The sequence below is a fragment of the Ambystoma mexicanum genome, chromosome 1q (genome assembly GCF_040938575.1).
Source record: "Ambystoma mexicanum isolate Mex_15411 chromosome 1q, UKY_AmexF1_1, whole genome shotgun sequence".
NCBI lineage: Eukaryota > Metazoa > Chordata > Amphibia > Caudata > Ambystomatidae > Ambystoma > Ambystoma mexicanum.
In genome coordinates this window covers 1414952048-1414979470 of record NC_090922.1, presented here as the reverse complement: position 1 = coordinate 1414979470, position 27423 = coordinate 1414952048, and the positions used below count along the sequence as shown (strand labels likewise).

The 27423-nt window shown below is 46.6% G+C and overlaps 1 protein-coding gene across 1 annotated transcript in view; it reads right to left on the bottom strand.

Moving 5' to 3' along the window:
• Positions 1–27423, bottom strand: part of POMGNT1 (protein O-linked mannose N-acetylglucosaminyltransferase 1 (beta 1,2-)) — a 532666-nt gene that overhangs the window by 302413 nt on the left and 202830 nt on the right. Inside the window, exon 13 of the mRNA XM_069642286.1 lies at positions 15601–15659. Coding sequence (XP_069498387.1) covers positions 15601–15659 — 59 coding nt within the window. The remainder of the gene's footprint in view (positions 1–15600; positions 15660–27423) is intronic.

Sequence of the window (27423 nt, the reverse complement as noted above, 5' to 3'; positions counted from 1 at the left end):
AGTGCATAAACGTTGTACTCCAAAGCGTCGGATCAAGCCAGGACAGAGGGGAAGAGACCAGCATCGGCCGATGGAGAGGTCGATGAAGTTGGGGCAGTAAAAGAATAGAAGGCCAATAAGGCTCACTAGTTTCCGGCACCCTCGGCGCAGCTCTTGTAGCCCTGATCAGCGCTTTTGCTTTCGGTTAGAGTGAACCAGATGCCAGGCACCAAATCAAATCCTGGCCCATCAAGAGCAAGAATCCCGGCCAGAACCCAAGAAAGTCAATTAGAGAGGTGTTGGAGATGGAGAAGACAAACACACAGCTAATCACCTTCCCCTTCGTCGGATCTGGCCTCCAGGAGGTTAGCAAAGAAATGGCAGAGTTGGAAGGAAGAGTATACGTAGTGGAAAACGGACTGTCAAATGTGGCAGCAGAAACTAATCAGAATAGCAGGACCAGCTGGCTAATGCAACAAACAATCTAGAACTCCAGGCAGAGGACCTTGAGAACCACTCAAGAAAATCTAATATTAGGGGCAAGGGCATGGCAGAATCTGTGCTGGATAAAGACCTAAGGGACACCAGGCAGCAATGTTTTAGCAGCCTGCTTAATGACACCCAACCCGAGATGATTGAGTATATCAAGATCTAGCGTTGGTCACCCTCCACAAAAGAAGGCTAATGCAGCCAATTACCAAAGCCCTCCAGGCACAGCATATCCAATACAGGTGGACGCATCCGTTCGGCCAATCATTCACATGGGAGGGAAAACAGAGGAGAATCAACACCTGTGACAAAGGCCTCTCACTTCTCCAAATGGAAGATGGCCAAACCCGACCTGACACTAGACCACAGCACAAAATCCCAGGCACAGCAGGCAAACCATGGGAATGGTCGACGGAAAGAAAGACAATCAGAGAAAGCAGAAAAAACCAAGGACCTACAGCAGAGCCGAGAATGTTTGAGGAGATAAGAAATGCATACTGAGCGACGACCCATAAAACTGACAATCGTTATGAAACAGCCAATGCAGATCAAACTGCTGAAAAGATCAGAATTGATGCGTCTGCACGGAGGTAGGAGGACAGTACATCTTGGAAGCTGAGCCAGGACCTGGCATTTTGAGGACTGGGGAGATTCTAGGGCCCAACGCCTCTGTATGATCGGCGGGTGGATTCTTCGGGAACCCAGGCCACATGTATTCCCAGACATGGGGAGAGGGGTGTTGGGGGGGGGGGGGGGGGGGTAATTGGGGAAAGGGGAGGGTGGGTAGGAGAAGGAAAGAAGAGTCAAGAGACACATAAGAAATATGAGCCAATAGCCCAGTGGGAGAAAGGAGAGTCCAGACTGGAGTGCAAAGGGACCCTGAACAAGGAGCAGGGTGAGAGACAAATAGGCTATCATAGACCTCGGCACGATGGAGGAGGCGAACATAGTTTCAATTAATGTACAGGGGCTGAACTCCCCTGCCAAACGTAGAGCAATCCTGGGTAGACGAAGCGATGCGTGCAGCAATAGCAATGCTTCAAGAGATGGACCTCCTTCAGAAAGATGAAGAGGATGCAAAGCAGGTCATATCCACTCCAATATTTTGCCTCAAGCGTGAAAAAAAAAATCAAAAAGGGAGTTGCAATTTTATGCAATCGCGACCTAGGTTTCCAAAAACACCACATAAGGGATGATAAGGGTAGGTACGTGGGAATTGAAAAGGCACAATCAGGGAACAAACATACACAATTATAGCGGTCCATTTACCTAACGAAAGTAGGAGGGTGGTGCGAAGGCCAGCTGATCATAGGTGTGGACTTCAACTGTGTAATGGACCCTAAATTAGATAAAACACTACCCCCCCTCCCCCCCGCACCCCTAACAATCGCAGACCAGAGGAACAGAACGGCTCTGGGTAAGCTCTTTAGAGACCTGGGGGTTATCGAAACATGGTGGTTCTTCCAGGGAGAAAACAGAGAATACACGCATTTCTGGGCGGTGCATGGGGGTTACTCTAGAATAGATCTGATTCTAGTCTCTTCCTCACTGATCCCCAATGTCACGAAAATAGAAATCGGAGTACAGTACCTCTCGGACCACACCCTGGTGTCCATTACCATAGAACTGAAGGGGGGAGGAAATAGACCCAGTCCACAGTGGAGGCTAAATGAAACAATCCCAAGAGCACACATGGAAAATACCATAAACAACTATTTCAGGGAGAATAACAACGGTGAGGTTGATTGAAGGGTAATCTGGGATGCGGGGAAAGCAGTAGTCTGAGGGGAATTTATTGCACAAACGGCACAATACTACAGGGAGAAAGCCCACATAACACGCAAAGTTGAGGAAGAATTGCGGGAGGCAGAAAAGTTACATAAGGTCCGTCAGACGTCTAAGACTCTGCGGGAGTTTAGGAAGGTTAGAGCCAAACTGGAAAATCACACTGCAGACAGAACGGCGCAGGCATTAATGAAATCAAAAGAATCCTATTACATACACGGGGAGAAGGCAAATACATTTCTTGCAGCCAAATTACGCAAACCGAAAGCACGCAACAACATCAATAGACTGGAATTACATACGGCAGATGAGGACAAATTTGAAATATGGTCCAATTCCATTAGGGGCTAGTGACTAATGAGAATTTAGATAAGGCTAACCAAATAACCTTTATGTCTGCAATCCGGATTGCCACAAATTACAGAAGGAGACAGAAATAGGTTAGAGGAACGGATTACAGCCCAAGAGGTTAGTGATGCGGTAGCAGCCCTCCCAAGTGGGAAGACACCGAGTCCAGATGGCCTAGGAAATGGCTATTACAAAAAATTCCACGCACAGTTAATAACCCCCCCTTACCTGTCTCTTCAACGTGATTAGAGACAGGGTCAGTGTCGATGGATATGGGGAAGTCAGCCACGATATCAACCTTAAAACCCGGGAGGAACCCGGTAGATTGTGCCAGTTACCGCCCTATTGCTCTCCATAATACGGACTGAAAACTGTATGCTACAATTCTAGCAAATCGACTGATGACTGTCCTACCAGAAATAATACACAAGGACCAAGCAGGCTTCATAAGAGGGAGGCACACACAAGATAATGTTGGACGGGCGATAGACATCATGGATTGGGGTACAAGAACGAAGCAAACATTCTCGCTAGCGGCCTGGGACGCTAGGCGTGCCTTCGATAGTGCGAATTGGGAATACTTGAGGTTGTTGCTGGAGGGGTTCAGATATGGGTCAGCATTCAACAAGATGGTGTTAGAAAATTACCAGCTCCCATCCACGCACTTTATGGTAAATGGTTATACCTCAAAACAGACTGACATTATGAGAGGCACACGCCAGTGTTGCTCCCTTTCCCCGTTGGTCTTTGCAATGCCATTGGAACCTTTTGCAATTAGTATAAGGAGGAACCCAAATATCAAGGGGGTCGTTAGCGGGGGGACCCAACGTAAGATTGCGCTCTATGCAGATATTATGCTCTATATGGCAGACACTATAAAACGCACTACCTAGGATCATCACTGAACTACAGAGGTTTGCAGCGGTATTGGGATTCACAATAAATTACTCAAAAACCAAGGCATTAAACATCACAGAGAGGGAGGATCTAGCGCCCCTAGAGAATCTATACGCTCTAAAATGGGAAAAGCAGCCCTGAATTACTTAGGGGTTCAAGTTACCAAAGTTCTGGGGAAAGTATTCAAGGCAAACCTTGTGCCTCTTTGGAAGGGGACCTACAAAGGTAGGACAGCCAGGAATTCTCATGGTTCGCAAGAATTGCGGCAATAGAAGAACAAGTTACTTTCTTACCTGGTAACGTTCTTTCGATGGGATGGTCCGACGACGTATTCCATATCTATGACATGTAATCACCACAGCTGTGCTGCTTCGGAAACTTTTTCGGCGTCTGCGTCCTGCGTCGATGACGTCGATGCGCCGCCGTCGAGGACCTCCTCCGACGTCCGACGTCATCCGATGTGATAAGTAGGACGCACGACGCCAGTAGCCTCAGTTGTAGTTTTTTCCCCCAGAACGTGTGACATAAGTCAACTGCCAGTCAGACACAAAGCCTTGCGGAACGTAAGCTGCAATCGCAAAAGAAATTCTGCAGCGGGGAAGGCAGGGTGGGAGCGATATGGAATACGTCGTCGGACCATCCCATCGAAAGAACGTTACCAGGTAAGAAAGTAACTTGTTCTTCGAGGGGATTGGGTCCTCCGACGTATTCCATATCTATGACAGACTCCCAAAGCAGTACCAAATCAAGGAGGAGGGAAAGAATTTAGAAACAAAATTTAGAATAGCCAATCAAATAGCAGAGCAAAGGACCGCCTTGCCAAAGGCCAGATCCTGCCCTCTGATGGAATCGAGGGAATAATGCCGTACAAGTGTATGTACTGAAGCCCAGGTGGCAGCATCACAGATGTTGCGAATAGGAACACCCCTCTGCAGGGCAGTAGATGCAGCCACGCCCCTGGTAGAATGGGCCCGCAAGCCAGCCGGTGGGTCCTTACCCGCCAAGCGGTAACACTCCGAGATGGCCAAAATAATCCAGCGTGACAAAGTCTGTTTCGTCACAGCTTGCCCCAAGCGCTTACCAGCGTAACCAATAAAGAGTTGATCGTCCACTCTGACCCGGGACATGCGAGAAACATAAAAGCTCAAAGCTCTCCTAGGATCAAGCCTATGGAGCCTCTCCTCTTCCTTACCAGGATGCGGAGGAGGATAGAAAGCCGGAAGAACAATCTTCTGGGCCAAATGAAATTCCGTCACTACCTTTGGAAGAAAAGAAGGACGAACTCGAAGGACAACCCTGTCCTTGTGAAATACAGTGAAGGGTGGCTTAACAGAAAGTGCCTGTAACTCACTCACTCTGCGAGCGGAAGTAACCGCAACTAGAAACGCAGTTTTCAAAGTCAACAGTCTCAAAGGGCAAGAATGTAAAGGCTCAAACGGAGCACCCATAAGAAACCTAAGAACAAGGTTTAAATCCCAACCGGGCACCAGGAAAGGCGACGGAGGGAACACATTAGTGAGCCCTTTCAGAAACTGTGAAATTAAAGGGATTTTAAAGTAAGAACATTCTTCAGATGAGCGCTTAAAGATGGACAGCGCCGCCAGGTAACCTTTAATGGTACCCACTTGCAAGCCCCTGTGGGCCAAAGAAAGCAAAAGGGACAGAACCATGGGGATGTCACATGCAAAAGGATCCACATTCTGAACTCTGCACCAGTCGCAGAACTTACGCCAACGGCAACGGTACAGAGACTTAGTTGCGGGCCTTCGGGCCGAAAGCAACACCTCCATCACGTCTTCAGGGAGGTCCCAATCCTTATACCTCAACCTTTCAGAAGCCAAGCGTGAAGGTTGAGGGATCCGACCTCTGGATGGAGAACCTGACCCCCCTCCCGTGAGAGCAGATCGTCTCGGTAGGGAAGACGACGTGGAGGGCAGATGGACAAGTCGAGAAGGTCCGGGTACCACGTCCTCCGAGCCCACGCCGGAGCAATGAGGATCATCCGGGAACCGAACTTCCGCAACCTCCGCAGCACTTGCGGGATGACGGGGACTGGAGGCAACGCGTACAGCAGCGGGAATGACCACTCCACCACAAACGCGTCGCCTAAGGCTCCTTTCGGAGGAAATTCCCGCGAGCAAAACCTCTCGCACTTCCGGTTGACACTGGAGGCGAAGAGATCCACTTGAGGGGTCCCCCAAAGGGCGAAGATCTCCAGGAGAATCTCCTGAGCCAACTCCCACTCGTGAGAGATCGCGCTCTGCCTGCTCAGAGCGTCCGCCGTCACGTTTTCGTCTCCGGCCAGATGAACTGCCGAGATCGAAACTTCCTGCCGGATGGCCCAGAACTCGAGCTGCATCGCCTCCCTGCACAGAGGAAGTGACCCTGCCCCCCCCTTTTTGTTGAGGTAGTGCATGGCCACAGTGTTGTCCGTCATGATCAGGACAGCCTTTCCTCGCACAGTCGGCAGAAAAGCCTTCAGGGCTAGCCTGACGGCCCTCAGCTCCAACAGATTGATATGGAGTCTGGACTCCGACGGAGACCAACGACCGCTGACTGTCAGCCCGTTGGCATGAGCTCCCCATCCCGTGAGGGATGCATCCGTCACGATCGTCACCTCCGGCCAGGGTAGCCAAAACGGAGCCCCCTTCATCAAGTTGCCTTCGACAGCCCACCACAGAAGGTCCCGGGCGACCGAGGGCGGCACCTGAACCGGGTCCGACATCCTGCCGGAGGACTGCGACCATTGCGTCTTGAGTGCCCACTGCAAAGATCTCATCCGCAGGCGAGCCTCTGGCACCAGAAGAATGCAGGATGCCATGAGGCCGAGCAACCTCAAGAACTCGAACGCCGGGAGCGTCTGGGCATGCTGAAACTTGTGCACCATCTGCTGAATGTGAAGAGCCCTCACCTGGGGAGGAAAACACTGCCCCAGGGAAGTGTCGAGCACTGCTCCGATGTACTGGAGCCTCTGTGTTGGCGTCAAATGGGACTTCTTTAAATTGAGGGAGAAGCCCAGCCTGTGAAGGGAGTGGCAGGCGACGGACAGATGATCCAGGACTTGCTCGGGAGAGCTCCCCCTGATCAACCAATCGTCCAGGTAGGGGTAGACGTGAATCCCCCCTTGCCTGAGATGCGCTGCCACCACCACCATGAGCTTGGTGAAAACCCTCGGGGCGGAGGTCAAACCGAACGGCAGGACCCGAAACTGAAAGTGCGAGTCGCCAACCGCGAACCTCAGGTACTACTTGTGCTTGGGATGGATCGGCACATGGAAGTAAGCATCCTTGAGGTCGAGTGACACCAACCAGTCCTGAAGCTGAAGGGCCTGGAGGACTTGAGAGAGAGTAACCATCTTGAACTTGTCCTTCCTGAGGAGTTTGTTCAAACCGCGCAAGTCCATGATGGGTCTCAAACCCCCGTCTTTCTTCGAAATCAAAAAATAAGGGGAATACCATCCCTTGTTCCTCTCCGCTACAGGCACCAGTTCTATGGCGCCTTTCTCCAGCAGGGCTTGAATTTCCTGCGCAAGGAGCGGATCCGGACTCTTCAAAGAGAGGTTCCCCGGTGGATTGTCGCGAGGCCTGTGCCGAAAGGGAAGACAGTAGCCGTGGGAAATGATCTCCAGAACCCACACATCTGAAGTAATGGCACGCCACTCTACAAGATGCTGCGCCAGCCTTCCCCCAACCGGCGAACCATGGTACATGGCCTCATGACTGAGTAGGAGCGGCTGCGGCGTTACCTGAGGGCAAAGAGGCAACTGCCCGAGCGGCCTTGGCACCACGGGTACCTTGTCGTCCACCTCTGGTACCCCTGCGTTGGCCCCTTTGACTGCCAGCTCCTCTCGCTCTACCAAAGGTAGAGTAATAGCGAAAGGAGCCACCCCTCCACTGCTGTCCCCTAGGACGAAAAAGCGGAGGTTGGCGAACTGCAGCGCCCAACGACTTCGCTGCAGCTTTTGAGGTCTGCAACCTCTCAAGGCTCTCGTCAGCCTTGCTGCCAAAAAGATGTTCACCATCAAAGGGCATGTTGAGGAGCCGGGACTGCACATCAGGAGCAAACCCCGACTTCCGCAACCACGCAAACCTGCGTATCACGGTGCTCGCCGCCATGGACCTACTGACCTACATTCAGCCAAGTCCAAACCCGACTGAACGGACTCACACATGGCATCCTTACCATCCTGGACCATAGCAAGGAAACCATCCCGTTCGACCCCTTCGGGAATATGTTCAGCCGCTAACGCAACACAGTTCCACAGAGTGTGCGTGAAACGCGACAAGGCACAAACGGAGTAGGCCGCCTGAAGCGCCATACCACCAGAAGAAAACACCTTCTTCGCCCAGCCATCAAAACGTTTGTCGTCCCTATCAGGAGGGATGGTAGGGTACGACGCCTGCTTTGCCGGGGCCGTGGCCGCCTGCACCACCAAACTTTCCGGAGTGGGGTGCCTGGTCAAGTAGCAGGGGTCGCCACTGGCTGGACGGTATTTTCGCGACAAGGATCTGCCCACTGCCGGGAGACACTCCGGAGCAGTCCAAGCCGCCGCCACCCTACGCTGTAAAGCCATATGGAACGGCAGTACCGGGTCAGTTGGGGGACCAACATCAAGGATGTCCGTCAGATCATCCTGCACAAACTCACCTGGGGGAGCAGACCATCCCAGATACTCAGACACCCTAGCCATAAGGCGCCGGTATGAGGAATCGGCATGGGAGCCAGGCTCAGGCCGACCAAATTCCACCTCCGGAGAGGTGTCCAGTCCACTGGCATCATGCAGCGACTGCCTCAAATCGTCAAATTGACTATGGCCCGAGACAATGTCATCCGGCACCTGACTAGGAACCAGGCCATCCGAATCCTCATCCGCCTCCGAAATATAATCCAAGTGGTGGAAAGGCACCCGAGAGTGCCTGCTCTTAACCAGAGCCTTCCTAGGGGGAACACCCGAGACACGGGGCACCTCCGACACGAAAGGCGTCGATGGCGTCGAGCGAATCGGCGCCGACGTCGAGAAAACCGGCAACGGCGCCGAGAGGATCGGCGTCGACGAAATCGGCGTCGACGTCAGATGCAGCGCCTCCAGTATCGGCGGCGTCGACACAGCCCTCGAAGCCGGAGCTCCGAGCGTGTCCCTCGACGACCTGACCGTCGACGGCTTCGACGACTTCCTCGGAGCCGGAGCCTCGAGAAAGCCTGTCGACGCCCTCGACGCCTCAGACGTCGATGTCTTCCTCGAAGACATCACAGGTGCACACGGTCTCGATCGCGTCGAGGACCGGGACCTGGAACGGGTACGGCGAGAACGAGCCCCCTTGTCCGAACGGGACCTCTCCCGTGACTCGCGCCGACCACTCTTGCGAGCGGTGGCTCTCGACCTCTCACGGCCGACCCCACTCGGGGGCGCGGACGGTTGAGTACCCTGCGACTCAAGAATCGCCAACATCTTCTTCCCGAAGGAAGCCCATACCTCCGGCGTCGCACGGCTGGTGGGGTAACCGACGTGCCGGGCAGAGTCCTCTGAAGAGGACCTGGAAGGCGACCGGTGTCAGCGCTTCCGAGAATGCCTCGAAGAGGCCGAGGAGTGGCGAGACCGACTCCTAGAAGAAGACCGACGAGACTTCCGACGATGACGCGGAGAGTCACCCCTCGAATCATCCGTCGAAAGCCCCGCCGACTTCGACTTCCGGGGCTTGGACACCCGACCTACCGACAATTTCTTCTTACGTTCGCGTAAGGCCTTGGACGTGAGCGACAGGCAGTCGACACAGTCATCCGTGTCGTGGGCCTCCCCGAGGCACCAGAGGCAGGCATCGTGCGAGTCAGTCACCGACATCTTGGACCCACACTCCCCGCACTTCTTGAAGCCCGGACGCGGGGTTGAAGACGAAGTGGAAGACATCGTCGAAGGAACAATTCACAAACGAACAGGTTCGAAGAACCGGAAAGAACAGAACTCTAATGAGTCGAGGCTAGAACCGAGAAACACGAAGCAACACGTTCGCGGAAAAAACGGAACTGAGGCTACTGGCGTCGTGCGTCCTACTTATCACATCGGATGACGTCGGACGTCGGAGGAGGTCCTCGACGGCGGCGCATCGACGTCATCGACACAGGACGCAGACGCCGAAAAAGTTTCCGAAGCAGCACAGCTGTGGTGATTACATGTCATAGATATGGAATACGTCGGAGGACCCAATCCCCTCGAAATGACATTACTCCGCAGGTTACTGTATGTAGTGAGCTCAATCCCAGTTGATATTCCCATAAGGCTAATTAAGGAACTACAGAAAGCTATATTTAAGTTCATATAGCAAAACAGAAAACCAAGGATCCAAAGACAGATCTTGATGCGACCAACGCTCCTTGGGTGGGTGGGTGTCCCAGACATAGGAAGGTATTTGGCAGCACACCTGACACCAATGTTGAAATGGGCAGGCCAGAACAACCCATCCGGTTGGAGTAAGATAGAACAAGCACCAACAGCGACCCCGCTAAAAGTATTACAATTTTTAAAGCCTGGTGCTCGTGAGAATGGGCAAATACTATTAGAGGCCACCAAAAAGACCCAGCGCATTTGGGATCAAACAATACGAAGGAAAAGGGTGCATCATGGACCGCGCCCACTGTCGCCGCTAGCACATAATACAGACTTCTCCTGGACTCCACAATAAATTCTGGGAAGGATGGAGGGAAGCGGAAACCCTGTCATTAAATGATATGTACCAGGAGGGTTCCCCTGTTTCACTTGAAGACTGCAAAAAGAAATTCAGAATTGGCAAAAACCACATATATAAATACATGCAATTACGTCACTGGCTCTCTCACCCAGCAGTCAAGAAGGCTGGACCACGAACCCCAATGGGCCTAGAACTAACAATACGAGAAGGAACATCCTTGAAAGGTATAACTAGACTGTATAGGCTACTAAACAAGGCACAAGCAGCGGATACCCTCCAATATAAGAAAGATTGGGAGAACGATCACAGAAGAAGAAAGGGGTCAAATATGGACGAGAGCGCATAAGTTGTTTAAATCGTCGACAAGCAAAAAATTGGCATACAAACTCTGCTACCGGTGGTATTTGTCTCCCACCCGCCTACACAAAATCCCACGTACCCCCCTGGAATGCTGGCGTCAATGTGGAGATAGGGGTGACCTGTTCCATATGTGGTGGTCGTGCCCAAAGGTGATTATATTCTGGAAAGAAATTCTGGGGCTCATAGGACATAACAGGAACCGAGCTGCCATGGTCTCCAAAAGTAATCTTACTGGGAGCAGTAGCAGAAGGAAAATACCCTGCATCAGGGAACAGGGCAGCCCTGATAACACATCTGCTGACAGCCGCAAGAATGACAGTGGCCCAACGTTGGAAGACGATAGAAGGCACTTCCACGCCCTGGTGGTGGGTCAAAGTGTGGGGAGGCATGGCAATGGAAAACATCTGCGCCACAAATATTGGGAAATATCTGAAATTCCTAATCGATATGGGACCCCTTCCAGGACTACGGAGGGGAAAGGGAAGCTCACTACTTCAAACCGCGATTACTCAAGAATATTCATATCAGCTGAGAGATTCAGAGAGCCCAAAACTGGTAGTTCGGCTCAGGGAGAAGAGTTGGAAAGGAACCAAGTACTTTTGGCTAAGAAAAAAAGGAAAAGGAGGGGAGGGAGTGGAGGAGGGACGGGGGACGTGAGGAGGATAGAAATCTAATAGGAGGAAAATTGGAGACTTTACTGATGCTCTTGACAATGTTGAAAGTTGATCGCGGATTGTAGCAATGTATTGTAGAAAAAAGTACAACTGTTATCCGATTTGGTCTCTGTTGAAAATAAAAATGGTTTAAAAAAAGTGTATAGAAAGCAAATGAAAACCAATATATATGGCTTTTGTGTACTTCAAGAGCGCCTTTGATTCTATGACTTGTGAATTGCTAATTAGCAAATTGGCCAAAGCGGCCTGCCCTACTCACATCCACACCCTAGTGTCTCAGCTCCATTCAAACACTTCTGTTCAAATCTGCCCATCCCTAGATGGGAAATTATCATTGCTTATTCCGACATACAGAGGCCTGAAGCAAGGCTGCATTTTGGCCTCAGAGCTACTTAACTTCTTCAAATCTGATTTGAATCTACATCTAACAAAGGTCGTCTCTGAACACCCCCCCCCCCAAACTTGGCAATTGTGCCATCCCTTGGCTGCTGTACCCAGATCTAGTGCTTCTATTCAAGACTCCAAACGGCTTACAAAAATTGTTGAAAGTTCTACAAGAATACACTAAGATCAATCAGCTAACAATAAATCTAAAAGGTCAGGATTTGTGCAAATTCCTACCACACTAGACATTGCTTCTATAAATGGCAGTTGTATGGCTCCAGTCTAGAAGTGGTAACTGAATATCGATACCTTGGCCTTAACACCAATAACCACCCTTCTGATTTACCTTATCGTACGTACAGGCATCTGTCGTGCAGGTCCGTAAACTCCATAGCAAGTACGGTCGATTCACTTTTTCCCCCCTCCAATCACGTACTACAAACAGAAGGTTGTCCCAATTGTGGTCTATAGCGCCGAGACTAGGGTGTGGAAAAATATTTTGGAAGCAGGGGCTTTGCTTGCCAGGGAGCCAACCTATGTGTATTGTTAGACATGGGCTGGTGCTGCTTTCCCTTGGAATCTTATGTGTGGAAGTTATGCATTCTGTTAATAAAGTGCTTACTGGCTGATGATACGAATTCCCTGTTCAGCCTAGCTTCTTACGTCAAAACTGCAGAGGATCATTTTATGCATCCTTGGAAACAGCTCACTGAAATTATTGAAGGCTGCAGATATTGCCATCTTCTTTTTTGAAAAATTTGTTTACAACTAATCCAGATGGCGCCAAAATAAAACTATGGCGCTACGACTGGATACTAACCCGGCAACAGTGCATGCTTCATCAACCTTTTGAATGCAGCAATTATAGGATCACAAGTCTTTCAGATCCTGAACACCATCTTGTCAAATTCCCCTGTCGAGTCTATAGCATTTTATATTTACGATTTCATTTGAACCTATGACTCACAAAAGAGGTCTTGTGCTGTTGGGAAGTTATTGCCAAATGAGATCATTTGTGTCGATTCTGCCAGAAGCCGGATGAAACCGAAACTTTCAAACACTTGCTGGCATTTTGTCCCACCTTATCTGAGAGTCTGATTTTCTTCATTCTTCCTTCCAAGAACACGTACATTTAACTTGTAAAGAATTGTGGTATAAGATCTTAAATGGTGAGCATGTTGGAGGCCGTATCGCAGCTATGACCATGCACTAGTAATGGATTGGGCCATGCTGTGTGGCAGTTCCCTCGTTCGAGTGCATGGTCAGCGAATGTGTCTCTCATTGATTAATTTGAGGCTCAGCTTGAGCCAGGCAGCATTTCCGCTTGATCCTACTGCAATCTGTGGAGCGGACCATCAAACATCCCGTATATGAAACACACAGGAGGCCCCGGAAGCAAGAAAGTTTAGCATCATTCCTTTGTCCAGTAACATTGAAGTGGATTCTTGAAAGCACTGTGCAAAACTATGAAAACACAAGAGAAACCGGACTCCATCATTGTACCCTCTTTTTCGTCCTGATGAAGGCCATCCACTCCCAGCACAATATATCAGCTCTCAATTGGCCGAAACACTTGTGTCGACATCCCTCTCAATGTCTAATTTCCATACTGTAAACATTGTAATTTGGTTTATACTACCATTGTTTGTTAAACTAGATCGTCTGATCTCAAAATGTCGCTTAAGACCTTGTTATCTTTCTAGATGTATGTCCAGACCAAAATGCATGGATAAAAATGTTACTGTATCCTGTTTTAATACCATATTTTTACTAATGTATGTCCTGTTACAATTCATTTACCCAACCCAATAATGAATGATTATATGAATTGAATGAATATCGAACTATGTGTTTCGTTTGGTCACCCTGATAATTTCCGACTATATTGATACTTTGAATTGAGCCATAGCCTGAGATCCTAGGAGCTTCCAGAGCTGCGTTACCCCAATACCAGTAGACCTGCGGGCCATTTCGAGTGCATTGTCCTGGAAAGGCTGAATCCGCCCAAATGTGTGCTGAACCCGTAAGGACACTCCCGATATCCGATCCGACTCACCAGGAGCCCCTCATCAAAGTGTGGGACTGCATGAAGTGAAGAAGATTGACCGGGCAATCCGTGTCCTTTGTTGGTGCTGCCGAAAAGGCACCAAATCCCCAGAGTTAACCAAGATGTTACTGAAAGTCGTGCCACATGTCCTCCCTTGCGACTGCTGCTGAGAGATCCCGTCCATTGTCCTGCCTTCAGTCATCAGACCAAGGAATCTAGAGGTCAGTTCCATCGCTGCAACATTGAGGAGCATCCAGCACAAACATTTTCTTCTACTGTGGGGTAAAAGGAATTGCTTACCGGATTCCAAGAAATTGCTCCAAAGCGTTGGAGTGCACCTAGAGATGTCCACGGTCACACCGTCTTACATCTGACTCAAGCCGCTTCTTGTGTCCCTTAATAGAGTTACAGGTCTCCTTTGTTAGTGGTTAACTTGCTGCTTCTACAACACTAGAGACGGGAAGAAATCCTCTGGAACTCTTTGTATTCTGCTGCTTATCAAGACTTTGATCCCTCTCCGAACTGCCTTTAGCTAGGGTTGTGTTTTTGGACTTTAAAAAAGTCTTGCTGTGCGAAGAAACCCCAGTCTAGAACCTTGAACCAATCTAATGTTGCACTAACTATTTTCCTCCTCTAAAGTGACTTTACTATATTTGTTTGCAGAGTAAATGTATTACAGTATGAACTGTTAAAAAACACAGTTGTGCGTAATAACCGATAATACGTTAACACTGGGCCTCATTTCGAGGCTGGCAGTATGCCGTGATACTGGCAGCTTGCCGCCAGACTAAAAAAAAAAAATGACTGGCGCCCAACTTCCCGGTTACACCGGGGTATTGCAACCGGCCAGGAAGTCAGGCGCCAGTAATTTTTTAAGTCCCCATCCCCATGGAGTCCGAGGCAAGACGGGCAAGGCAATTGAGGTGGGGGTACTTAGCTTCTTCTCTACACTTTCTTTGGTGTGCATGTCTAACTAAGGTTCAGCGTACTTGCCTACAACTCACATCTACCTCTTAAGATAGGTCTGACTGCTCTGCCACTCTACCAAGGTCCTGAGTTAGTACAGACTGATGAGCTGGGGATCTACCAACCCCTGCGGTAGCTTATTAAAGTCTTACTACCAGTAGGACTTTAGAAAAGCTCCCCAAACAGCTTCTTAGGGCAACACATTAAAATACATTTTAAGGGTATACTTAACCAAATAAAACACTAATAATAAAAAATAAAAAAAAAATACATTTGCAGCTTTCTGGGAGCTCACAGGAGGTGCAAGAAATATATCAGGATTACAAAAAGCCAAGGGGAATAACAAGGTTAGAACAAAAGAAGAGGCAATAGTGACAGCTATGTAACAAAAAAGTAAGGGGATGATCAATACCACACTGGTTTTTAAGTTACTATTTCAATGAGTTATAATGTGTGTAGTGTAGATCCATCAGAAACATAAGTAAATATACAGCCCGTCGTTACTACATTGCTCTAACAGAAATGTTCCCACTGCAAATAGCACCCTTGACCAACCAAAAGGAAAGGTGACAGAATTTGAAAAATAGTAGAATGTGTGTGAAGTTTTTATTGTTATTATGGTATTTATTGAGTGTGGACCTAGCTTCGGGAAGCAGTGGAACACTTTACAATCATAGGGGAAGAACACAATGAGGGAAGTAGAGAAAAGGGGAGGGGGGGCCCTAACTAGGTGGGCAATTGGCATTAAGGGATTGACAAGCAACTTGGAGAGGAGACACTGGGGAGCAGATCAGAGAGTCTAGGTAGGGTGGGGAGTGCAAGGTGTGTGGAACAAGATATTAAGAATGACACTGAGGTACCATTTATATAAGACCAGTAAAAAAGACTTAAGGGTCATTGTTTCACATTTAGTAAAAACGAATAATAAGAGTCTATTGATTTGGAAAGTAGGTAGGCATTGTGCGCATTTTTGGGGATTTAAACTTACCTAAAGAAATCTATTGAAATGTCCAAGTCTTCTTCAAGAACAACTGCAAATTTTGCATCCTGCAAAATACAAAACCCAATTTGAATAAATTCAGAATAGAATTAGTCGACAACAGGATCAAAGGACATGGCAATGTACTTTGACACTTTAGATATTTTTGTAGTAGCAACCAATTTGATATCCCATGTCTGCATAGGCTCAAAGTGGCAATGCTATGTTGGCACATTAAGCTGGACTTTCTGGGATAGGTTCTAGACCGTGATCCCGGAATCGACTGCTCTACATCCATGTGAACATTGTGGCATCCCCAATCTTAAAACCCCCATCAATCCCCCTGAGCAAGTTGAAACTATTAATGAAAATCAAGCAGGGTGCAAATGGTTAAAGAAATTGTTGGGGCAGATGGAAATGGCGCAACCATGAGAAACTAGGATTGCCTCTTGGAACACGAGAGGCCATGCCCACTTTCTTAGCCTAGGAGCCTCCCTTGATTACCGTATAAAATATCCTATATTTTTATTACAAGAGACGTGGCTACTCAAGGACTATCACATTGACACCCATTGTATATACCATCATAACGCAAAAAAGGAGTAAAGGGTAGGCCCTATGGTGGTCTGATAACTGGGGCCAGCCATGACTTTAAAGCTAGTGAAATTTCATCAAAATAATCTTACGATCATGTCCTAGCCATACAAATTAAAGCCAAACATTGACCAGCCGCTCAGAATATATTGATTATCAATATATAGGACTCCCCCCACTAGAGATTGCACGAATGAGATACACAAGTCCATTGATGTAATAATGACAGAATGGCTTATGCAAGAGGGTAACTATGTGATTGTCCTTGGTGGCGATTTTAATGCACAGTGTGGGCTATCTACAATGAAAGTAGTCTTTGACAATATGACAGCCACCAATGTGATGGATAAATCTAAGGAACGATATGGGGATGGTATGCTCAAATTTCTTGAAGGACTGGGAGATATGGCCGCGTAACGGAAGAACTAAGTGAAACCCGAGGGAAATGTACATGGAATAGTGGCAGCAAACAACCCACATTTGTGGAAATATGCCAGCACTTGAACTTATATGCAACAGCGACCATTCACTCACTTATGTTAAATTGAACTGATTTAACTCCAGAGAGGGGCCCCACAAACATTAGGATAACTAGTAGTAGGATTAAAGATTAGGAAAATGACAAGAAGAATGTGTCAGTTAATTGAACATTTGTAACTTGATATTAATAACATGAAGTGGGACGACATTGAAAATTTGATTAATGAAACTACTATGGAAGTGGTTTCCGTTTGTGTAACCCTCCATCGCTGCTACTGGTAAAAATTGTGACATTTCATATGATGGAGAGATGCTTGTGGCCAGGCGAATCCATCGCAGGGAACTTAGCACACTAAAAAAGCAACATTTTCCAATTAATATATACATAGCACAAAAGAAACAACTGAACAACAAATATAGAGGTTGGCGCAAACGTAAAAGACTAGAGAAAAAGAAATATGAAATGGCAAAAGATTACAGGTATACTGCAAGGAGGAAACACCAAATCGGTGTGGAAAATGTTAAAGTTAGAGGTAACTCACTTCCACAACCCTTAAATCTGATCAGTGATGATAAATGGGTGGTCCATCTTACTAACATCATGTACGATGAACATGCAGTTGTTAAGGCAGAAGATACCGCTGATGAATGGCCACTGAATTTCTCCAGAAGTGACATCAAAAGAATTATTAGTAAGCTTAAGAATTTACGAGCACCATGGCCCAATGGCTTAGCATCTATTTCATCAAATATGACCCCATTAGCTGGACCAAAATACTCTATATACTATGCAAATAAGTGTGCAAGGAAAAACAAATCCCCAACTCCTGGACCACCTCTATTCGTATACCCGTATTTAAAGAAGGCACTAGAACTAAGCCTGAAAATTATCGAATACTTTCCTTATTACATACCACCAATAAAGTATTCACTGCTATTGTGTTAGACCACCTGCAATGCTATGCTGACTAACCATTTACTACACCCATTTCAGTCAGGCTTTCGAACTGGCTCTAGTAAAGTCTACAATATACGACTTCTTGATGCTATCATTACCAGAGCTAAACAGCGCCCTAATCCTTCTGTCTATGTAACATTCATAGACTTCAGCTCAGCTTTCAATAGGGTTAATCGGAAGTAGTTATGGGAAATCGTGTCTGAGCTGAAATGTCCCACATGGCTATTAGCGATATTGACAAAACTACATACCAACAATACTGCTTGTATACGCCTAGAAAATGAAGGGCGGTTATCTAGACGTTCAAAAATCAACAAAGGGGTTAAACGGGGTGCCTATTGCACCCCTACTTTTCAATCTTTATATAGCGCAATTAATTATACGACTTTAAAATTATGCACATTGCCCAGTCACATATAAAACGACAAAGGTCACAGCACTATTGTACGCTGATGACCTTGTTATTGTTGACCACAAGTTTAAGGGCATGAAAACTATATTAGAAGAGTTGGGCCGCTTTACCTCCGAACATAGCATGAACATCAACTTTAAAAAAAAAAAACACAAATTGGATGGTTTCTTCACAGAAAGAACTGCGCCACACTGGTTAGTTGGGTTCAAAAACGTTTATGGTTTGTAAATGAAACAAGAAATTCCATCTCCCATGGTGGAGTAAGGCCCTATGGATGCCCATCAAAGTTTTTGAACCCAACTAACCAGTGTAGCACAGTTCTCTCTATGAAGAAACCATCCAATTGCTCTTCCAAACAGGGGTAGGGCACTTTGCCTCGGTTTTTCTTCACAAACTCGCGACACACTAATATTATAAATTGAATTGGGCGCAGGGCCGATGACAGTTGGTACAACAAACCCCCAACCATTAAAAAAAAAAAAAGAAGACTATGCTATTCACAACAAGGAAAGTAAACAGGCCCCAAAAGCCTTTAAATTGGGGAACTATTGAATATACAGACTCCCATAAATACTTGGGAGTTGACATGGACAGCAAACAAGGATATCAGCCATTAATTGCTAGAAAGACTCAACGTGCTAAACAAATTACCATGCTTGTCCGTAGTTTTGTACTACATTATGCAGGCTACTCTTTGAAGGGCATAATGTTATATACACAGTGGTTTATCACAGTGTTGGCCTATGGTTTAGAGGCTCTAACCATTAAAAACCTATATCGGTTAGATAAAATAGATTGCTACTTCTGGCGTTCCATATTATGCCTTCCTCCAACTTGCCCTGTACAATATATCAAAGTAGAATTTGGATTGACATCCCTTCGAGCTATTATTGAGTACCAAATAGGTCTCCTTCCATTTAATGCATTATGCCACCTGGTGATGTTCAGCATTATGGTTAAATAAAACTGAAGCCCCTAATAAATATGACATTCTGTGTATTGATTCATATAGTATTACATTTGTCTATTGATCGCTCTAAATGTGGACGGTATAACAGTTAAAGTGACTTTCAAGAAGCGATCTCTGAAAATAGAAAGGGAAATCAAATTTAGCCATATGAGCAGTTTGCATAATTACCATCAGATAGAGGGTATTGTCCATACATACCTCAGTCCACAAAAATACTTAATACGATGTCCTAGTCCAGCAGTTCGTAGATTTTGGTTATTTATGAGAAAAAAACAACTGCCAGTAAGAGCTACCTATGGTTCGCAATGGAAACTAGCCATAAATCAACGACATTGTCGGATCTGCAAAATTGTGGGTAATTAGACATATCTTAACTAAGTGCCCTAAGCTTGTCTCCTTATACAGGTATATGTATGGTCGAAATGTAGATCAGTATACCACCATATCTACCATACATTTTTGTTATCTGTGTCTAAATACTTTATACATCGCTATATACATAGATTCAGACAATGTGTGGCCAATAGCTGAAACAATTCTGAAGTCTAATATGTGAACTAAAGTAACTGAAGATCCCAACCCTGGGGCTGACGAGCGAGGGAGGATTACCTGGGTAGGGGGAGGCCTGAGTTATGCTTGGGGCAATACCCTGTGGGAGACGCAGCATTATACCAGGGGCGAAGGCCAGGAGGAGGAAGTCCCTGAGGCCTTTGCAGGTTATTCCACATCTACCTCCCTTCCACCCAAGGTATCTCCCATACCCAAATCCAACGACCCTTCCATATCTGGTAGATCCATTAGCAACCGTGTTGCGTTCAAAACCCACATCTCCCAGAATACCTGTTTTCCTGTTTCCTACCCAAACACTCCCAGTTATTTCTTTCCATGTCTCCCTGATTATTTCCCAAACTCGCAGTTTGTCTTGACAGAACAATATCGTTCCTACAGTCCCCCCCAAATTCATTTCACAAACCCTACAAAGCTCACCTTTCTAAGTTAACCAACCACCCCCTTCCGTATGACACCTTTTCCCCTCATCCTACTTCGCATTAGGAAAATCTTCCCCATGACCCCCTTTTCCAACACAAACACTTTCTTACACCATGACAGACAACTAATTAATAACAAAGCCGTTTACCTGACAGGTCCCAACACAAGTGTCAGGCAGAGTCAGGCAATTGACAATAACCACACACACCCAATGGCCCTTTACCTTCCCAACAGGGATAAAAGACTGAGCACGAGAGCACACTACAAGCAAGGCCAAATGCACGAGGAAGCAGCTATTCCAGACCGGCAGTTCAAGCGAAGGAGAAAGGCAGCGAGACCTAAAAGGACGACGAGGAGGGAATTGCTATTGACCTTTTCAACTCAGACCCGCAAAGCCTCCGTAAAGGGAATCAGAAGACTGGGGAATACAGCTGGTGTGTGTTGTGGCAGGTGTCAACGGTGCACAGGGGCCTCCTGCATTGATAGCACTGGTGGGAGGCACGCTGGCTACCGTGGTACCGTCCTTGACTCAAGAAGTAAGACAAGCCAACGGGTTCAGCACAACCTGTGAGAGAGGAAGCCGATAGCAAACCGAACGGTATTGAGCCCAAGGTTGCAAGTAGCAACATTATATGAATGCAAGGTGTGCGCTTGAACTTTTGGGAAAGCCCAGAGAAGGGCCAGCTACAGAGTGGTCAGGCACCGGAGGAGTGCTCATTCGAAAGGATTCTGGCTGGCCCTTCTTGTTTTGTATTGAAACGACAACATTATGACCTAAGGCATTTGTGAACCCGACATAGGGATACCAAAGAAAAACTAGGGGAAGGAAATCCCTGCTTTTCAAAAAGGTTGTGAAATTGTGAATTAAGGCTAGTTTTAACCAGATGGAGGGATGCCGAGAGAAAGCTAGAGAAACAGAAACCACGCTTTCTGAAGAGTTGAAGCAAATCATGAACTGTGTGTTAGAAACTCATATACATTGTGTTAAAGTTGATATGTGAACCCGACGGAGGGAAGCCAAGGGAAAATCTAAGAGAAGTAAATCCTGCGAATCAGGGTGAAGCATGATGCACCGGAGAACATTGTGTTGATATATAGAGTTAAAGGCCGTAGTAAACCAGACAGAGGGAGGCCCACGTTGCAAGAAGGATCTAAGCCAGGTCATTCTTTGTGTAACTTAGTGGTAAGGATTGGTAATGTTTTTTTGTTTTTTAGTATAAGCCCCTTTTATTTGGACAAGACGCCACTAGGACTGCTTTATTATTATTTGATATTTTTAGCTTTCTCCCTTCTTAGCTTTAGGTTTAGATTAGACATTTTCGCACCCATTCATACAGTCTAATTAACACCCTTGCACTGTGGTCAGTTGTGTGTGTCTTTACTGTTGCCACCATGAGTTTCTTACAACGTGGGGAAGGGAGACCATCGGCGCGAACATACTGACATATTTTTGTGAACACTTCTTTCTTTTTCATGAACATTCCCCCATATTATTTGTAAATGAGAGCTAAGCATTGGCAATAGTTTTTTTTTGTATAGGCTCTTATTTTGACAAGACTCCACTAGGACTGCATTATTATTATTTGATGGTCATAGCTTGCTCCCATCTGTAGATTTAGGTGTAGATGGGCGTTTATCACACCATTGTGCAAGTTCAATAAACACCCTTGAACTGTAGTAACTTGTGTCACACTATTACCACCATGCGTTCTTTACAGTCACCATTCTCTTTCTTCTCCGTGTTCGTCTCTGGCCCTGCTTCGGTTCCTGATAGCAGCATCAGGGATGAAAGGGCTTTTCACTTGTTTCCCAACCAGGCCACCACCTTTCTGCTTTGTTTCTCTACACTGCTTCTCATTCCTTGGACAGACTTCCTTGAGTCTGTCAGATGTATCGCAGACTGCTGGTTCTTCTCCTTGATGGCTATTCCTTGGTGTGTGGAACAGTAACTTCCGTGATCTCCGCTTGATCCAGGGGGTTGAATTTCCAGTTTTTCGCTTCTGTGATGAATCTAATTACGTCCTCACTTCTTTCACTGAGGTAGTCTCTCCCTATGTGGACAAGGGACGGCAGCAGCTACATGATCGTGACCAAGGGGGTGGCTATATGAGGGAGGACCACCTACAAGAAAAGGGATGACACCATTGGGAAAAGTCACTTACCCCATTCCCTCTTAGGGAGGATGCCGCCATACCTCAAGCCTTAATGGCCAATTGCACCAGTCCTCCTCATCCACTAGGTCCAGGAAACCTATGTGCAGTCTAGTATTTGGAAACTCTTTAATTAGCTCGAGAAGTTTACCTGCATAAGCACCGACCGGAACGTTGAGGGAGAAGACCCTGGGGGAAAAGTTACCGAAGCTAATCTGCCCAGAAGGAGGAACCAGAATACAGAGAACATGCTTTTCGAGACCACATGTCTGTATGTGGTGTTTTTTATGATTGGTGTACGTAGGACCTATGGCCTACGAAATAAAACTATGATTTTTTTATTAAATGAAAAATTTGGTACACTGTGTATTTCTCATTCTGTGAGGTGATGTATACAACTCACGGAATGGGACCCAGTTTAAATTGAGACTGGGTCATCAAATTCGTTCCTGAATGGTTCATCTGGGGGACTCCCCTTTGTGTGTTGATGATGTCACTCATTTGTCCCCTGTATGCCTTTGAGTGTGTATCCCTTGTGTGGCTATATCCAGACAGTTTGTTGCTGTTTGTAGGGGTCCCTAATTAGTTTGGTTCTTTTCCTTCCCTTCTTTGAGGTTTCACATTTGGTGTATGAGGCGATTTTGACTACATGGGTAGTCATCTTTGACTTTTTGGTGAGGCTGTGTCCGTGGTGTTTGGGAGCCCTTTCTCTTTCGACCCTGAACTTATTTGTGTGTGTGGTGCTTCTTAACGCATCTTGTTTTTTATTTTTAGCACCACTTGTCCTTTATTCTTAGGGCAAGATGGCGGATGCGGCTACACTAAGTTTTACGGAGGACCAGATTACTAATATACTTAAAGGTCCTTCTCTTTTTTTGATTTAGGTAGCTCTGATGCCAATGTTCCCCAAACATCATCGGGTGAGGAGGACTTGATCAAGCTAAAGAAAAAATCTTTTCGCCCTGAACTACATGGGCATTTCCTTCGGGAGTACTTGAAGGCCAATATCATACCGGCAGGCCTTGTCGTCAGGAACGAACCGTGTCTATTCTTGGAAGATGAAATGTATAAGACTAATTTTAATTTTATTGCGACTAAATGTAGTCGTGATCTCATATATCTTACTATATCTACGGCGCAACGCCTCACAAGCCATATACAAATTGAATTGGATGAGGCTGAGACCAAATTCCGTACTAGTACGGTTATTGCCAATGCACAGGAAAAACTTAAGGAGGTTCAAAAATTATTCGAAGAATTTAAGAATATTACAAAAAACAAAAAATTGTCCAAGGACATCCAAGAGTTCAAGCTGGAGACCATCTATCCATATTTGTCAGCCGACTTCCTCCAGATTAGAAGCAGTAAGAACCAAACAGGAGGTCAGGCTCGCAGACAGGGGTCAAGAGTGAGTTTCTCGAGCTCGGGCAGTAACTCATCCCAGGGCTCTAATCAAGGATATAACCCGGGGCTGTATATGCAGGCAGTTCTGCAGTATCCCCTTGGGCCCCCACAACCAGGCTATAGACCTTTTTTAGGCAGAGGTTCCATGCAAGGCCAGTTTTGGGGCCCACAATATCCGCCCCCCATGTGGCTTCCCCCGGCACAGAGGCCTCGGCAACGCCGGAGGAGATAAACCAGATTGATGCTCAGCTTACTTTGCCCATATTCAATCTGTCAGGCAAAACCCTCACACAAGCACAGAAAAATGTCTTATCTAAGGGACTTTCATTTGTCCCCACGACCTGTACCGATTGGTTTGTAGTCGAAACAGACATCAGAAAATTTCTGAGGAAAGTCAGATTAAAATCTTTCTTCAAGATCTCAGAACCACCGGAAAAAAGTTCGGACACGGGATTAAAAGGACCCTCTTCGTTTACACCTACCGATAACCAGGTGACGAAGGAGATCCTTACCTCTGAGAAATGCGTTCAAGGGCATCCGAGATCTAGAGCATAAGAAACAATCACTCAGACACAATCTGACCAACCTGGAAAGACAAGCCATCAAAACCCTATCTGAGGATTCCGAATTGGTTATTAAACCTGCGGATAAGGGTGGAGGTATTGTTGTTTTCAATCAACAACAATACCACACAATGGTTTTGAACCTATTAGACGATACGGTCAGTTACAAGAAAATCAAAAAAGACCCGCGTATGGATCTCAGGCAGACCATACAGTCAGCTACCACTCTAGCACTTGAGCGGGGTTGGCTGTCTAAAGATGAGTTCGATTTTCTGAACCTTTCGGAGGGGCGCACCCCCACATTCTATGCGATCCCAAAGATACATAAGAATGCCGACAATCCCCCGGGGCGTCCAATAGTTGCTGGTTGTGGTTCGGTCCTCGAACCGAAAAATATATTGACAAATTCTTGCAGCCTCTTAGTCAGGCAACTAACACTTATCTATGTGACAGTTCCTCAGTGATTAGACTGGTCGAGGGGAGGCCATTCAACACTGAGGAAGAAATTCTTGTTACACTAGATATATGTGCTTTATATACGAGCATTCCCCAGCAAGAGGCGATTCAATGCATACGCGAAATTCTCACGATCGGAAAAATCGCCCCGCAACACTCCTACTGAATTCATTTTGGAGTTACTCACGATGGCCCTTGAAAAGAACTATTTCCAATATAAGGAACAGTTCTTACTGCAAACACATGGAACGGCGATGGGCGCAGCGTTTGCGCCCAGTTTAGCCATATTATAGATGGCTATGTGGGAACATCGCTTTGTCCTTGCGGAAACTAACCCGTTTGTGAGCCACATAAAACTTTGGCGGCGGTATATTCACGACATTCTTCTTATCTGGCAGGGCCCAGCCTCGGCTCTCCAAGAATTCTTTTTGTGGATTAACAGACAACATACAGAGATCAAATTCACGATTAGTTCCAGTACCAAAGAGATCCAGTTCCTGGATCTCAGAATATATGCAAGGAATGGCAATTTAGAAAGTTCGCTATTCAGAAAGCCTACGGATAGAAATACATAACTCCACTTCTCGAGTTTCCATCCGAGGGGATTAAAGGAGAATCTTCCGTATGGACAATTTCTGCGATTGCGCAGAAATTGCACATCTATCAATGAGTACAACACCCACACGGATAGCCTTACAACACGTTTGGTTGCTAGGGGCTACCCTAGGAAACTGGTTTTGAAGGCGGTAAAAAGGGCGAGATTCACCCCTAGGGAATGTCTGCTCACTCCCAAAGTCCGTACCACAGAAGAAAAACTTGTCTGTGTTCTGCCTTACACTACGCATATTTATGCGGTCAAGAAATTGATTAAAAGATTTTGGCCCTTGGTCAAATTGGAATTGTGTGATGAACCAACACCACTTTTCGCAACGACCAGACAGAAAAATCTGAGGGATTTGTTTGTGCATTCGAAATCTCGGATTTCGAGAAATAGAACTACGGGCTGGGACCTCCGGCCGTTGGTAGGACATTTCCCGTGTGGAGGCTGCTCTGTCTGTAAGTACAACAAAAAAATGAAGGACTTCCAGGTGAGAGATAGGAAATGGGACATTCGAGCTATGACAAATTGCAAAACATCTAATGCAATTTACTGTATCCAGTGCCCATGTGGCCTCAAGTATGTGGGCCAGACCTTGAGACCTGCCCACACACGGATCGTGGAACATAGGTCTCGCATTAGATGTAAGAGCATCAATGCCCCCTTAGTTTCTCACTATATGCAATTTGGCCATTCCCCTGAAGATCTCTTTTGGTGGATCTTGGAGGCTCTACCGAGACAAAACACCTTGGCATGTAGCCTCAATTTAGCCGAGGCCAGGTGGATACATCGACTGGATACCATAGAACGGGGTTTAAATGAAAGCAACCCCCTTCGGTGGTGAAACTCCCCCTTCGTTTTGTTTCCCTCAATTTGTGTGAAGCCACTACTTGATCTGACTTTGTGGTTTTAAGTGCGTGCTGGCTATGACACTTTTCACATGGGTTTGTGGCTTTGCCCCACAGTTAGTGGGTATTTTCATCGGAGGTATTCCGATTGCATTGATCCATCATTCCGATTCTGAGTGGTGACATGGTGTGATGGTTTGACACTCTTGCCCACTTATTGCTATAGCATTATTGTTTTTTCCACACCTGGGTCCTTTACTCAAACCCATTTTGGGTGGTACGGACCCCCTTACGGGGATGAGCTTGGGCTTGCAATGTACGCCAGTGGTAAAGCCCTGTGGGAGAGCGACGGCGATCAGCTCTATCCTTTAGTCCTATTTCTTTATCCTTTATACACAAAAATATACTTCAAAAATACACACTCAGTTTCACTAAATCAGTAAATACCCATTTGAGATGGAACACAGATACTGCCTACACCCTGGGGTGACTTAAATAACTAGGGCACTGTGGACATTGATAGATCACTGGTACATTTAGAGCAATACTGAGTTTGGTGTTAAAGAAAAGGTTTAGGGAATAAAACAATGGTTAAATATTCTTAAGCAGGTAAGTACTTTTGAATCCCCACTGCAAAGTAAATTAACCCTTTCCTAGATACACAAGTTATAGAATGTGCGGATTTTGTTGAGGGATAGCTAAAAGCACAAAGTCAGAGGATAGAAGAGTCTTTCAGGGAGACAGGACAGCCAATGTCAATTGAGCAAATCTAGGGGAGCTGAAGCACTCTTGAAGGCAAGTAAAAAATCTTGCACAATGTTTTAGAAATCTTTGTAGAAAATGAAATCTCTGTTGGGCCACAAGCTGGCAGGCTCGTGCGGGGCAATGCTGCAAGCAACTCTGCAAACGTATCAACTGAGAGCTAGCAAGGCTACATGACAAGAGGCAAGTACCCCTTAGTTTACAGTAGCTTAGGTCTGAAGAAATTGGTTCCAGCTGGCTTCTGTTGTAATTGTAGTATGTCAGATCCGGTTGTTCCTGGGCCTCAGTCATGGGGACAAGAGGGAGGATGTCTGGGGACTCCTGCACTACGGTTTAAAGGTTGGTGGCAGCAATGGGCAAACTTCAGATCATCGCATCTTTGCGGATTAAGTTTCTCGCGAATAGCACCACCGCGGTTCTCGGATACCTTATGGACTTTCCTTGCATCTGGGTTCCAGCAATCTGTTGAGGTGGCTTCGGCTTAGTCAGTCCTGCTTCATGAGAGTCTGGAGGAACTTCCTGGAGCTCGGATTCGACTTAAAGATGACACTCTATTCTGGCGTTCCTCTCCCTGGCAATCGATTCCTGCAGCAGCAGAAGTACAGCCAGCTCTGAGAGGCTTTCCAGATGAGTTAGTCTTGGGGTCG